Source organism: Macrobrachium nipponense, chromosome 4 (assembly GCF_015104395.2).
Source record: "Macrobrachium nipponense isolate FS-2020 chromosome 4, ASM1510439v2, whole genome shotgun sequence".
Lineage (NCBI taxonomy): Eukaryota > Metazoa > Arthropoda > Malacostraca > Decapoda > Palaemonidae > Macrobrachium > Macrobrachium nipponense.
In genome coordinates, this window is record NC_061100.1 from 20,558,146 (window position 1) to 20,574,215 (window position 16,070).

At 37.0% G+C, this 16,070-nt stretch overlaps 1 protein-coding gene across 13 annotated transcripts in view; it reads left to right on the plus strand.

The window, feature by feature from the left end:
* Window positions 1–16,070, plus strand: part of LOC135210754 (dnaJ homolog subfamily C member 5-like) — a 72,505-nt gene that overhangs the window by 45,666 nt on the left and 10,769 nt on the right. For 5 of the 13 annotated variants that reach the window (XM_064243590.1, XM_064243589.1, XM_064243593.1 and 2 more), the window contains 3 exons: window positions 203–291; window positions 552–605; window positions 11,408–11,556. In XM_064243590.1, the coding sequence (XP_064099660.1) occupies window positions 203–291; window positions 552–605; window positions 11,408–11,556 (292 nt within the window). Of the gene's footprint in view, window positions 1–202; window positions 292–551; window positions 606–808; window positions 4,050–11,407; window positions 11,557–13,000; window positions 13,079–16,070 lie in introns of those variants that run through there. The other 8 variants (XM_064243596.1, XM_064243592.1, XM_064243597.1 and 5 more) reach the window with 4 other exon arrangements.

Here is a 16,070-nt window from a genome sequence, read left to right on the forward strand (position 1 = left end):
AGTCTTCCTGTAGGAAGATACTTTGATCACAAATGAAATATTTATAGACAAGTGACCAACTAGACTGGTTAAAGTGTAAATTATTTTTTCTTGAATTGTATGTTAGAAGAGATATATATCAGTGACAGGAAAGAGTTAATTCTTTAGTAACGTAAAGAATTTGGATATTGGGCGTTGCCTCATTATTTGAAATATCTTTCAGGAGGACCTAGACGATGAGGAGGTAGATGGAGCTAAGCAGGCTGATGAGCCCATCATTTCGCAACCACCACCTTCAACTAATCCTTTCAGGTAACGTTAGTCAATTGATGTAGTGCTATTGGATTTAGAACTTATTTGAGGGGAGTAGAAATAGTGTCATTACTTTTAGATGCTTTCAGTATTGTAAATTACTCATGATAATCGTTATTTAGTCATTGTTGGCGCGTGGTTTTTAAGATAATTTCTTCTTACAGTTTGGACACAGTGAGCACTCAGTGTTGGAATAAAGACAGCATGCATTCATTGTTTATTTTATTCATTGCAGACAATATATCTTTTGCAAATTACAGGCAACTTGGCAGTGAGGAAAAGAAAGATTCCCAACCTACCACTAATCCTTTCAGGTATATTTGTCTTGGATTTATCACTGCTTACCCAAGTGCATTATGTCGCTATATATTTGTGTTCATTGTACTATGATTTAAGTACTTTTTTTAACCTCTGGTATGTTTAATCTTGTTATGAAAGGCCTCACATTATTTTATTCAATTTTTAAGCTCATTAATAGAATTATAGGAAGCCATTTCATCTTCCTGACAATTAACAGGCAAGCAGAGAAAAGTGAAGAAAAATCCGAAACTTCTACTACTAATCCATTCAGGTATACTTTTCTTGAATGAATGGAATGGCATTACTTCTTATTTATTCATAACCTTCCTTTAAATTTTTATTACCAAGTGTGACATCATTTGTAAAAGTGTTACTTTTCATAATTGTACTATATATTTATATATAAATATAATTTCACTGTAGTGACCATGGGGACTTATATGGTTACTGTTATTTAAAGTTTTTCTTCCTTAAAATGAAAAGTGAGGACCACCTATGAGTGGAGGGTTGACTCGTGAATCACAATTCCTGGTTATTGACTAAAATTTAAAAATTGAGACAGCCTTATTGCAATGAAAATTTGGCAATGTCTAGATTCCTTTTACTTGAGAATGGCTTGTTAAATATATTCAAATCTTCCATTCCAGTAGAAGATTGAAGCAAGTTTTGACTGAATGTTTTCAGTTAATGTGTGTGGTCTGAATTCCATGTTTTAGAGTGTTTGCAGCTTAGTCTTATGGAGTAGAATTTAAATTGACATTTAAATTCAGACTGGTGGATATTGCATTGACGCATGAAAGAGCCATGGAGAATCTAGAATGCGTAACATGACCGGAATGAATTTAGTCCACAGGCATAATGTTAGTTTCTCCAAATTGTACTGTAACTTCATGTAATGTGTATGAGTTCTGGTGACTGTGGGATTGCAGTTGTACTATGTTACAAGTCCAGACTATCTCTTGTATTCAAATGTTTTGATGTAAATGTTTAGTTTTAAATGTCATATTCAGCCATGCTTTTAAGCTTGCATGTTGCTTAGAGAACTGGACTTTAGTCTCGCATCCTAGAGACCTCTCTGTCCCTTGTGTGGATTATCATAGGTATGTGCTTTTATAAAGAGAAAAGTAGTTTTACTGACATAAGATCAGTTTGCCTCCCCATTTTTTGGAAAAGCTGCCCAGTCTTGGTATAAAGAGAATACTTTTTTTATCTTCTGTCAGTAATAATTGTAATTGGGTAAGAGTATATACCCCCTGTTACTTATATTGCTAATCTGGTATTTTAAATTTTTTTAAACCTATGCATTAAGAGAATGTAGAATTATCTAGGAAAAGCTGTACAATTATGTGGGAAAGGTTAGGTATTTGAACCATAAAAATTAATGGAACAGGTAGGAAAAGTTTAGTATTTTACCCTAATTCCAAAATTAGGATAGTGTCACTGGAAACCCCCTGGGAATGCCGGAAATCTGGGATATATTGGAAACCCCCTCTAAAAACACTTACACTATGTAAACTGCCTATTTCAAGCCAATCAGCATTGAAGAAAGCTGATCTCCTACTGTGTGATTGGCTCATTCCAGCCAATATCTGTTGTCATGGAGAGAGAGAAGGGGTGAACTGAGCACATACCATAAACTAAAACGCTTATACATATACCATATATTGTAAATTCTGATCTGTTTCTTCCACAGATAGATTAGAAGTATGTAATAAAAGTATAATGAAGTATTCTGGTATGGTTTCGGCCATGGTTTTCTTTACAAAAATAATTTTTTTATGTTGCACTTATGGTCCAAATAGTGTTGTTTTCTGTATACGGAGTAAATGCATACAGGTATGCCTTTGGCATTTTAATGTAGACAATACTGATAATTTGTTAGCATATCTTTGGGACCAAGCCATGTCCCATCTGCTTACTTTTGCTTGATTACCTTAGAAGTCTGTGCAATGGGAAGGGTTTGTTGCTAATATACACCAGTTGTCCCGTGAAGTCTGCTTTTATTTATTTATTTTTCCCTCATAAATTTATAGTGTTCTGGAGGTGGCCTGATGTATTGAAATACTTGCGGCATTGAAACTTAATAGGCATACCACTTTTGTTGTGCCACGAGACATATTTGTTCCCACTTTTTTGTTGACAATTTGGCAAGATTTGAAGCATGACTACTACATATTTCATAATCAAAATACATTACTTTAAAAAGTTAAACTCATCAACTTGTAGTCATCTGATGAGCTTTTCCATTTATGATAGAATTGCCAGTTGCTCATTGAAGCTACCAAAAAAAATACCTATGCGAGGGACACTGACCTTGTGTCTTATTTCTGCTTTTGGCCTTATATTAAACATCTTGATGGTATTGTACACTAACAGTACTCGGCAACTGATAATAAGAATTCAATATACTGAACAACTAAAATAAAAATGCAGAAGCTTATTCAAAGGTGCGAAAGCTAATGTGATCTTGTTTCTTCATCTAATCATCTGATTTAGCCATGATTCATGTTGTAATGTAATATGTTATAAGGAAGATGAAATTATTTCAGTACAACTTTAATTCATTTATAATTTGGAAAAGAGCAATGGCCTACATCTGTTTCTAATGTAGTACAATAGATTTTAAATATTGATATTAGGATACGAAACGTTTTTAATCAAAACAATTGTATAAAAATGTTAATTTAAATCCGGTTCACTGAAATGGGCTCTTGAAATTGCAATAGTGACAGTGTCATGCCACTGCTTATATGTATTATAAATACAGTAGTGTTGTTATCACCATATTTACAAGATGGCAGGCATCAGTGGAGTTTTTATTGTGTATGTGGTTGTTACATTGCCATCATGAAGTGATATTGCGTAACAAAAATGTTATTTTGTAACAATTATTTTTTACGAACGCTATCATATTGGCTATCAAAGACTAGTTTGCACGATGTGAATCTTCTTCGCATTGTGTGATGTGTATCACATTATCACATTATTTTGCATATTAGGAATTCAAGATCTGGAACTTGCAAATCAGAAGAATGGACTACAAACCATTTAGGCCTACTATTATTTATCAGATTATCTATCCTACAAAAAACAACAACTGTTTGTCTTTGGAGAGAATTTGACACTGCTTAAGATGAGTCCCCAGAGCTTTCATGCAGTTCCTGCAAGTTTACTAAGTTTTTTTTGTTATATAGCTCAATTCATCTCATCTGAATTGAAATATGAAATAATGACAAATAATGGTTGATGGTGAGACAAATATAATTTTCTTGTAAACAAAATTATACCTTTATTATTTCTTGGAGCTCAATGATGGCACAATACAAATAAGATGTACAGCTGCTTGAGACCCTGGGATCTGCTTGCGCATGTACAATACTATCTCTTGACTTCTGTTTTCATTCATTTTAAGGACTGAAGCATGTGGAATAATTTGCTGTGCAAGGAAGGGCTAAGTACAGGTCCTCTTTTTTTTTTCTCAGCTTGTTGCTAGGTATATGTTTGTTTTCACCCTTGTTATTTTTATTATGTGTCAGTCCTAGTACTAAATTAGCCTGGGAAATAGTTTTTTCATTTGCTTTAAATTCTTACCCTTGCCTAGGTAATTTTTTTTTCTTTCTCTCTCTTTACTTTGTAGGACTTTTGCAGTATTTTTATAGTGTGTATAGATGGCCAAGTCACATTGATCAGAAATGGGAGAGGCTGAGTTCCCATCTGTCCTAAGAATTTAAAATTAAATGGTTGTTGGAAATTGGGATAGTATTGCATTGTTGTTCACAAGTTCCATGTGTACTTACTGATGAGCAGAGTTCACCCTCTTTTCTCTGGGCATGAGCCTAGTTGTTGACTAATGTTGAGGTTTTTTTTATAATAAAAGGCTAGAAATATTTGTTATGTTCAGTGGTTGTCTGATGAGTAGAGAATATTCCTGACTAATTTGTGTATGTGTGGGCAAAAGGAAAATGCCTTACCTAGTGATAGTTCCTACTTCAAACTCTCTGGCCTGTCTTAAGGGCATTAGTCCCTCTAGTTGTACTATCTCAGTGGGTGGTTGGTGCTTTGACCAATCTACTTTATACAAGGAAAACCATAGCTTTTTAGTTATTTAAAATCAAGTCATCAGAATGATCCATGGGGAAAAGTAGTAACAAGATCTGCAAAGATGTGCACCATATATCTCTGCAAGACATTGATCAGAAATGGGAGAGGCTGAGTTCCCATCTGTCCTAAGAATTTAAAATTAAATGGTTGTTGGAAATTGGGATAGTATTGCATTGTTGTTCACAAGTTCCATGTGTACTTACTGATGAGCAGAGTTCACCCTCTTTTCTCTGGGCATGAGCCTAGTTGTTGACTAATGTTGAGGTTTTTTTATAATAAAAGGCTAGAAATATTTGTTATGTTCAGTGGTTGTCTGATGAGTAGAGAATATTCCTGACTAATTTGTGTATTTGTGGGCAAAAGGAAAATGCCTTACCTAGTGATAGTTCCTACTTCAAACTCTCTGGCCTGTCTTAAGGGCATTAGTTGTACTATCTCAGTGGGTGGTTGGTGCTTTGACCAATCTACTTTATACAAGGAAAACCATAGCTTTTTAGTTATTTAAAATCAAGTCATCAGAATGATCCATGGGGAAAAGTAGTAACAAGATCTGCAAAGATGTGCACCATATATCTCTGCAAGACATGCAACCTTGGAAGAGACTTACAGAATGATAGAAACATTTCCGACCAAGTTTGTCATTTTGCCTAGTTCTGTTTCAGTGACTACTGTTAAACCTTCAAATTGGGGTTTGGGGTTGGTACTTATCAGCCTCCCTTAACCACCTTATGAAGCTTGTGTGGACTTCTTGTTTTAGATGTAACAATCATTATAGTGGTCTTCTTTGACACTGCTTGCTGCTCAAAATGTGTCAGTGAGATCCATGCTTTATTGTTCTAAGTTTTAATGTATGACACTTACCTGGCAGGTATATATATAGCTATATTCTCTGTTCCACGGGCAGAAATTTTCAAAACTCGCGGCAAACGCTAGTAACCTATTAGTAGTTCAGGTAACCACCACCCCGTTCCCGTGGCCCTAGCGCTCGGAACCATTCCCATTTACGTCAGATTTTCTCTGCCAGCCAAACCGTCAACATTGTTGGTGGTTCCCTGCTAAGATTTTCGAGCTCGTTGCCGACTTTTCGCTGAATTTGGACGGATTATTTGGTATTGTACTTGGAACGTTGGCTTGGCATTCACTCTTGATTATTCTTTGGATATGTCAGATACAGGTGGTATGTTTAGAGTTTGTGTGAAAGAAGGGTGCAAGGTGAGGTGAGGTTGCCGAAGGCTTCGGTCGACCCTCACACGGTTTGCAAGAAATGTAGAGAGATTGTGTGTACTTGGGAGAGTAGGTGCGTAGAATGTGAGAATTTAACAGAGAAGGAGTGGAAGATCCTCACGAAATATGTTGAAAGGTTAGAGAAAGATCGTGTGAGGAGATCTGTTTCTCGTAGTGAAAGGTCTAATACTTCTAGTAAAAGGAGTGAATGTGTTTCTTCTCCAGCTCCTTCTAATGTAGAGATGGCCTGGTTGGGAAATCCTCAGGAGGTTGGAGACCAGTAATGGACGTAAGTCAACTAAACGTGTTCGTGCGAGAAAACCAAATTTACCATGGAGACGAACGAGTCAGTACTGGCAGCGGTACGTCCAGGGGACTGGATGGTTACCTTGGATCTACAAGATGCGTACTTCCATATTCCAATTCATCCAAGAAGCAGGAAGTACCTAAGGTTCGTGATCCAGAACAGGGTCTTTCAATTCAAGGCCCTGTGCTTCGGCCTTTGCACGGCCCCCCAAGTGTTCACGAGGATGATGTCCAACGTGGCAAGATGGTTACACTTACTAGGGATCAGAGTATCTTTTTACTTGGACGACTTGCTGATAAGATCCCAGTCAAGACGTCAATGTCTGGAGGACCTAAGATAGACGTTAGATTTGGCAAAAGAATTGGGTCTTTTGGTGAACCTAGAAAAGTCTCAGCCGAACCCCAATCAACAGATAGTCTATTTGGGGATTCTGATATTGTCAGCGACTTTTCATGTTTTTCCGTCCCCCGACAGGCAAGCCCTATGCCTTCGGAAGGTGCAGGACTTTCTAGAGAAAGACCGATGCTCAGCAAGAGAGTGGATGACTTTACTGGGCACACACTCTTCGCTAGAGAGGTTCATTTCTCTAGGAAGGCTTCACATGAGACTGTTACAGTTTTTCCTGAAGGAAGCATGGCCAAGAAAATCGCAACCGAATTCCTTCCAGTTTCAAATTCCGACCAAGGTGAAGGAGGAATTGAGTTGGTGGCTAACGCCAGGCAGGTTAGCAGAGGGTATGTCGCTCCAGCAGAAGAACCCAGACCTCATCTTGTTCTCCGACGCGTCGGACGCAGGTTGGGGAGCGACACTAGGCCCTCAAGAGGTGTCGGGTCTTTGGAACGAAGACGAAGCGAACTGGCACATAAACAGGAAGGAACTGATGGCGATTTTCTTGGCCTTGAAGTCTTTCAGGGAGTTGGTACGCGACAAGACAGTGCAGATCAACTCGGACAACACCACGGCTCTGGCATACATCCGCAAGCAAGGAGGGACGCATTCATTCCCCCTTTACATGCTGGCGAAAGAAGTTCTGCTTTGGGCGGAAGAAGAGAACGTTTCTCTGCTCACCAGGTTCATTCAGGGGGAGAAGAATGTCAGAGCGGACCTGTTGAGCAGGGAAGGGCAACTTCTTCCGACTGAGTGGACGTTGCATCTAGAGGTATGCCAGAGCCTGTGGAAATTGTGGGGCCGTCCAGTAGTGGATCTTTTTGCAACAGCCAAAACAAAAAGACTACCAAACTACTGTTCTCCAGTTCCAGACCAGGAAGCAGTTGCAGTGGATGCCTTCCTGATGGATTGGACAGGCTTGGACGCTTACGCTTTTCCTCCATTCAAGGTCTTGGGGAAAGTGATGAAAAAGTTCAGAGTGTGTCAAGGAACGAGGCTGACTCTAATAGCTCCGTATTGGCCGGCCCAAAAGTGTTGTCACCACAGAGGTACTGGAATGGACAGTGGATACACCAAGAACACTGCCCCTAAGAGTAGATTTACTCAGACAACCCCACTTCGACAGGTTTCACAAGAATTCCCTCGCTCTGGGTCTGACTGCGTTCAGACTATCGAAAGTCTTGTCAGAGCGAGGGGATATACTAGAGAGGTGGGCAGTGCAGTGGCTAGAGCTAGAAGAACCTCCACAATTACGGTGTACCAGTCGAAGTGGGAGACCTTCCGGAAGTGGTGTAAGAAGAGGAAGGTGTCTTCATCCAGTACCTCTGTGACCCAAATCGCAGACTTCCTCCTTTATTTAAGGAAGGAGGTAGGATTGTCGATTTCTACGATTAAGGGTTATAGGAGTATGTTGACCTTGGTGTTCAGACACAGAGGTCTGGATATTTCTAATAATCTGGATCTTAGAGATCTTGTTAGATCATTTGGAACCAAGAAACAGCCTCAATGCAGACCCCCTGCTTGGAATCTGGACGTCGTTTTGAAGCATCTAACTTCTAGTAAATTTGAACCTTTAGATAAAGCCTCTTTAAGAGATGTCTCAAAGAAGGCTATCTTTTTAGTCGCCTTGGCAACGGCTAAAAGAGCTAGTGAGCTTCAGGCCATATCTAAGACAGTGGGCTGGAGACATGGCAACGCAGTGTGTACTTTCCAGGAAGGCTTTTTGGCCAAGAATGAGAACCCTTCTAATCCTTGGCCAAGATCCTTTGATGTCTTGGGTCTGTCTGATCTAGTGGGTCATGAACAGGAAAGAGTTCTCTGCCCAGTGAGAGCTTTTCGCTTTTATATTGAAAGAACAAGAGGTATCAGAGGGACGTCTGATTCTCTTTGGTGTTCAGTCAAAGACCCCAGTAGGCACATGACAAAGAATGCTCTAGCTTTCTTTATGAGAGAACTTATTAGAGAAGCGCATATGCTTTGCCAAGAACAGAATTTCGGAGTTCTGAAAGTTAAGGCTCACGAAGTCAGGGCAGTAGCGACGTCCTTGGCATTTAAGAAGAATTTAGCCCTCAAAGAGATTATTGAAACTACGTTTTGGAGGACGAATTCAGTATTTGCGTCTCATTATCACAGAGATATTAAGACAACCTTTGACAATTGTCAGACGTTGGGTCCGTACGTGTCTTCTGGTACAGTATTGGGCAAAGGAGTTAACACCCCATAACCTTCTAATATGCTAGGAAATTTTTTTATCAGGTGATGGTGTTTTTTGTGGTCGTCTGAGAAGGGATTTTTCCTTCTTCAGTCTTTTTAGTAGTTTTCTTTGTGTGGTGTGTGTGTAGTTCAGGTGAATTAACAATTCCTAGCTTGAATGCCGTGGCATAAGAGGGCTTTGGGGTTCCTGTCAACACATTGGTCACGCCCAGTTGTCAGACCCGGTCTTAGCTTCTTCAACATACAGGACACTTCCTAGTTGAGAGCTCCTAAGGTTTAAGCAGGCTCAGAGGCAGGACCTATGAAGTCAGCTACCTTAGCAGGTAAGGAACCTAGGGTGATATAATAATGTTTAATTATTTTAACTCTAACAATGTTGCTGTCTTTGACCCACCTCCAAATGTGCCAATCAGCTATATATATACCTGCCAGGTAAGTGTCATACATTAAAATTAAGTTTTTATGATAAAACAAAGTTTAATGTATACTTACCTGGCAGGTATATATATAGCTATATTCTCTGTTCCACTGGCAGAAATTTTCAAAACTCGCGGCAAACGCTAGTAACCTATTAGTAGTTCAGGTAACCACCACCCCGTTCCCATGGCGCTAGCGCTCGGAACCATTCCCATTTACGTCAGATTTTCTCTGAACCCTGTCTCCTGAGGGGAGGAGGGTGGGAATTTAATTATATATACCTGCCAGGTAAGTATACATTAAACTTTGTTTTATCATAAAAACTTCATTTTCTAATCCACCCATTTGTCTTTGATGGACCATTTGTGTTTCCCAGAGTTCATAGCCAAATATCAGTCTTCTAGTAAAAATGGTCTACTTTTTGGACTCTGCTATTCTTCCACTGAAGAGTCTTTTTAGCCCGGTGAAGTCCATCAGGATGGACATCCAAAGGACTGCCAATTTCTGTCCCGCCTCACTTTTGTCCCTTCCCACTGGTTGCAAGGATCTTCCAGTCTCACAGAATTCAATGTCATATTGACTTTGGCAAGTTATTTCGTTGTCTTATTGGAATATTTCAAAAGATCTTACTTGCTTTTAAGCACAATATGGAGCTTTGATATCATCCTTTGAGTGAATTTTTGTCATTGTAAGAGCATCTTGGCATATTTTATGTAGGTGATTTAAGCATAAATATGTTATTTGTTTTTTGGACTGATTGTCTGCCATTTATGTTTCTCCAGTTGAGAGGAATCCGAGTCACTCATCCCCATTCTCACCAAGATGTCATCCCTCATGACTATGGCACCTAAGGCAGGGCAGCCGGACTTTCTTAGAGTACCTGGCTTTCCACTTTATGTGCTCAGTGAATGTGATTTGCAAATGGAAATTCCATAGATTCAAGATGTTTTACATGTTGTTCCACTGCCCCGTTTTAGTAGAAATGAATTGGACTTGTAACTTGGTAAACTCATCTCATCTAAGGCTCTTCTTTGCCTTCCTTCCCTTTTAAATTGATGCAGGCTATTATAAATAATGGATATGTAAGGAAGAATGATGATTTTACAAAAACACATTTTGTGACAACCCCAATATTCATAAACTTCCAGTGACCTCCTTTCCCCACACTCTTTGCGATTGAGGTTAGCTCAGAGGAATGACACCTTACCGTGTGGGTTAGTTGACATGACCTTGGCATGCACAGTGGGACTTTTCCCTTTCAAAATGATCAGGTTGCTGTGGCTGGATGCCTTAAACGTGGAGCAAGGCTATTTATGATTAATGGGTTTGTAGAAAAATTTTTATATTGTAATAAGACATATCTATCTTAAGTCATTTTACTGGTAAATTAGACAGGTATCCAGGTCTGAGTTAAAATTATCTGCTACAATGTAAAACTATTGAGTGGCAATGTTATGGTTTAGTCTGAAGGTTAAGTGCAAATGTATAGTAATAATGGTATAGTATAGTGTAAGTTCCCTAATGTACAGTTATACCAGGATTGAGAGGCATTCCTGTTTTAACATGGAATGTAAATGATCAATCAAGAAGTGGATTGGGATTCTGTGACATTCATGAGATGTCATTTACCAAAAGAAGGATGAGTATGGTATGGCATTTAGAAATGGATGACATTCTAAATTTTGCCTGGAAATTGTTATCTTGCCTTTTTATTCTCTTGAGTATGAAGTATACTAAAATATATCCTTGGAACAACTTGCTTGCTTTTTTTTATAATGTGATGATATATTTAAATATTTTTTGTGGCTAACTTTTTTGGTACTCTTCTAAGCATTGTATTACACAAGTATAAACAGTTTTTAGCTCTTTTTCAGGTTCCTGCTGTTGATTTAACAGCTTATTTTTTTTTATTAGATTTATTATTATCTCATTCTGCCTAATATAGCTGTATATTTGCTAATCATAACCAATGTCGTATACATACAGAATTCATGCTTTTACTCCTTTTATTTTATTGTTTAATTTTTGAGGGATAGTCAACCAGAAAACTAACATACGGTTATTGATAAGGTAGATTTTAACTTCATTACTATTTCACTAGGTAGCATTACTATTTCACTTGGTAGTTTGGCTTTTTATGTGTTCTAAACTGTAATTGTACTGTAGGGCCAATGGTGAAAGTGGACCAGGGCAGCCTGTGTTTGGTATGCCACCACCGCAGCCCTCACCTAACCCTACCAATCCATTTGCTGCTGCCGCCAATGCAACGGAGAACACTTCCTTAAATACTAGCAATCTTCCTACCTACACACCAGGTAAGTAGCCTCCCATTCTTGAGAAATGAGCCATTTTTAATTATGTTTACTCTCCTCACAAGAGGTGTAATGGCTTGTAACTGTATTTCATGTTTTAATAGTTGAAAATGTATTGGCATGATTATGCTGCTACTTTTGTGTGGCTGTAGCTGGAACTTTTATGTACTTTTAAAACAAATAATGTTTTGGGTTAATTTTTGTGGCCTACGGTTTTGAAGGCGTCCTTACACTTAACAGACCTGCTAATTACATGGTGGTGTTTCCTTTTTGAGATAAATTTTTAGGTCCTGTAGAATTAAATTCTCAGAAAGTAGTTAGTAATGCTTATTTAACATGATTCACTTTGTTTCTTTACAGTTTCCTCTTATGCCTGAGTTTCTCTAGAGACATTCTTTATTTACATGCAAATCATATTTTCAAATAATATTTATTGAATGCACTTCTTTACAAATTAAATTAACATCCAAAGTCCTTTAGTATTTTATCACTTGGATTTTCAGCAACCTTATATTTCATCTGTGATTTTTTACATACCGTATATGCCAGCGTATCAAGTAGGCATTTCAGGATTAAAAAACATTTTCAAAAATTGGGGACAACTTACTTGACAAGCAGAAAATTTTTGGATCAGTTCAGAGGGAAAATAATGTTATCTAGTACCTCGGTTTGTATAATTATTTCAGGTTGCACATACTAATTACCCTTTCATTTCTTTGGTTTAATATACTTAAAAATTGAGAATTACTCTATACAGTATAGCTCTCTTTTATCATAGGTTTGTTAACTTTAGTATTTGTGATAGTGAAATTTTTGAATGAAAAACAATTTAAGGTTGCTTCCACATAAAATTTAAAAACTATCCCAATACAATATTTTTAATAGGATTGTGGTACTATACTATGATATGTTCATGAGTAAAAATAGATAGCTGGTATGCCTAGCTCACATTTGAGTAAAATGAAAAAACTTAGCCAATTCATGGTTAGTAATGAAATATGAAAGATGCAGTTGGTAGTGGAACATATGTTGCATTAGTTTGGAAGGCAACTTATTTTGGGAATAGTAGATCTAACCCATGTTATAACTCAGAATTTTATGGGTGAACATATCCTCTGACTTGACTTATACGGTGGCATATACAAGATTTGAAATTAACCTTTTAGTGAATGTCTCTTCCAATGTATATTTGAATAGTATTTTACTTTGGTGAAGGCAGTAGTTGAAATTTTATCTACAAGGCTATATTGTACTGTCATTTTAGCATATTTTTAAAAGGTGGATGGCCTTGCTGAAGATCTTTTATTGAGCCATTTACCTGTCATGGCTTACTTTTGTATAAAATTTGCTGTTGGCATGTTTATATATAGTGTGTTCACAAACCTTATGACTCATTTAATGTTGTGTTATGTGTAGTTCTGTAGCTTTGTGGTGTTTGCTTTTACAGTCACTGAGCCTTAAACAGTTAAGGTGAAGAGTTGCGGAGGACAAGGAACCATAAAAAAAATTGTTGGTGTTACATAGGGTAGGTGATATTCTTACCTCAACAGTTTTGCTCGGTATGGCACTGTTTATCGAGTTCAAGTATGGGACTAGATTACTGGCAGTGTGAATCTTGTTGACATTCTGCAAAAGAACCATACTGATGTCTGTAGAAAAAGAAAACCTAGTTGTGCATCAGTCCACATCCCCTTGCTCACTGCCGTGATTTTCTTTCTTTCTGTCTTTCTTTCTTTTTTTATAAATCCATAGATGATTAGTTGTACACACGCGCATACACACACTCACTTTTATTATGTTAGTGATGAAAATGTTGAAAGGAGTATCAGTAAAATTTATTCAGCGGTTAAGGACTAAAGGATATTTTTTCAAAATAAAGATTTTTAGGTCTGAAATGTGCTAAATTTAGGTCATCATTTTGATTATAACTTTTAATTTTATAGTCTGTGATAAATGCTTGTGAGGCTAAAAATTTTGTTCCAGTCATTATTTTGTTCTAGTCATTGTAATGCAGAATGCTTTAGAACCTTAAAGGAGTCTGTTTATCGGTCAGTCATTGAGAGGGAGATGGATAGCTGAATATAGAATAATTAGTGGGTATGCTGTACTGGAGAGCTTGTCTTTATATTAGACCAGAGAACTAATAGAATGGATATATATTAGAACCTGAGAACTAGTGGAATGGGTAAGTTTTTTCCTGGACTAGAGCAATATGTATATATCTGTGACAAATAAAAGGATGCCATGTAAGTTTTAATTTGCTTAAATTAGACATTATGAAAATTATTACCCTTGAGTAATTTAACCAAACCATGGATCGAGGCTTAAATGGCTTGCCCAGTAAGAGAAATATCCTTGTTTTGTTAAGCCATGTAGTATTTACTTAAGATTGGAGTTTACATATATGTTGCATCTTTGTAGTTTTAAAGTTTCTATTTTAAATTTGTTGAAAATCAAAAGTTTGTAAATACTTTGTTTCTTCAAGGTTTGATACTGCTGATTGTATTCTTTAACATTTATTTTGAGTTCTTTTGAAGCTTGACAATATTTAATACTGCTTTTTTTTTTTTTTTTTTTTTTTTTTTCTCTCCGTTACTTCATTAGGTGTTATGCATGTGTGTATAGAGAGCATTTGAAGCTAATCCTAAACACATTGATAGAAGTTGGCCAGTTTTCTTTCATTTTTTTTGTTTCATTTGTTACATTTATATTCGTGCTACCAATATGTTCATGGCTAGGTTAGGAAATAGTATAAAGCCTAAACAATATTCAGTTCATGTATAGTTTATTCAGAAGGCAAGTTTTGTTTTTTAATGCAAATTTAGAATATATCTTAGTAATGTTTTTGCGTGGTGCGCAGTTTGGAAGGATTTCTGTTGCATGTCATATTAATCATTGGTAAATTGCAGCCCTATGATTTGTTTGCCATGTTTGTTGACATTTGTTTTATGAATTTCTTCACATCATTATTAATGCTTTGATGTTGGATTATGCATGAATGAGCCGTGACTTTCTTATTTTGTCCTGTACACCTTTTGCCAGAAATGCTATTTGGTTTAGGTCTTCACTTATGCTTTTTTTTCCCATGATTTTTGTCTTGCTACTTACATATATATGTGATTAATATTCCTCATCCCCCTCTTACTATGTGCCCTAACCTTTTTGTTCTGTGAAATCTCAGCCTATGACCCAGCTCCTATCACACTGATCATGAAGTTGGGCATTTGTTGGTCATGTTGTTTAAAAAAAAAACTCATCATTTTCTATGTAAGTAGCGATTGACAGTCTTATTCATTTTGAAATTTAGAATCCTCAGCATCTCTTCTGACACAATCTTATATTCAGGACTTAATACAAATTCAAAAGTTTACCCCCACAGCATCTACATGGTTGCTTTCCTGACTTTACATTTCCTTGTGCTTCCTTTTCTGTTAGCAAAAACTTTGTTTTGCCTCTGATGCTTATCATTCTTCATTTCATTTTTCCAATCTCAAAATATTTCAGCAACCTCTTCCTCTGATTTTGCTGATAACAGTAAGTCACCTGTGTATAGCAGATTCTTGGCTTCTCTGTATGTGTACTCCTCCATTTCTTTGATAAACAGCAAAAAAATCTTTGTGTTTGGGCATATACCTAAAAAAATTTTTGATGCTCACTGTTACTATATTCATTCCAGAATATAGTAATGCTTGTCATGTGCTCCATGGTTCTCAGATTTCAGTATGTGGTGCATTCTGTTCCTTTTCATTATGAAGACTGCCACTATTGTTAATATTGGTGGTTTGAAGTGAAAATGGCAATTGTTGATGTTGACATTTTCCCCAGCCCTTTCTCTTGGATCTTTTTTCAGTATGGTTGTACCATGTTTCCACACTGTAGTACATCCTTTATTTTTTTGGTTGTTATTTTCATACTCCACATTTGTAGTTGTCTACCTTGATATGTTTTTCATATTCAGTATTTTGTTCAGTCATTTATTACCAATATCAGAAAATCAAGCAAATTGCTTGTAATCTTGTTGATCATAGGGCTTTCCCATGTTTCACTTTGGAAAGGCTCTCTTAACCTCTTTAGATATATTTTCCATTGGGGTGTCTGAAGTACTGTCATACTTCAGTTTCATTATACCTTTATCTTCATTGTTAGTTTTTCCATTTTTCATCTTTTTTGCACTTTTCCTCTTTTCCTCATTCACTTCTTTTGAGTCTTTTTACAGGTACTTTGCTATCTTGAGTATTTTCTCTTTAAACTCTTCATCTGATTCTGTTCTCCTAGTTTGTGTAATTTGCCTCTGCCAGATACCTGTTAGTCTCCTTCTTTTGCTGGTTGGGTAGGGATAGGAGATCAGAGAACATCCATAGAAAATCGACTCATAGTTCGGCCCTAAGAAGTTGCTCCCAATCTACGTAGATGAGCTAGGCTTCATTACTTCATCTGGTTTTCCTTTTTTGTTGTCAGAATTGACCTTCAGATTATGACCCTATGTGGCTTTTGAATTGATCTGATCATTTTTTAAG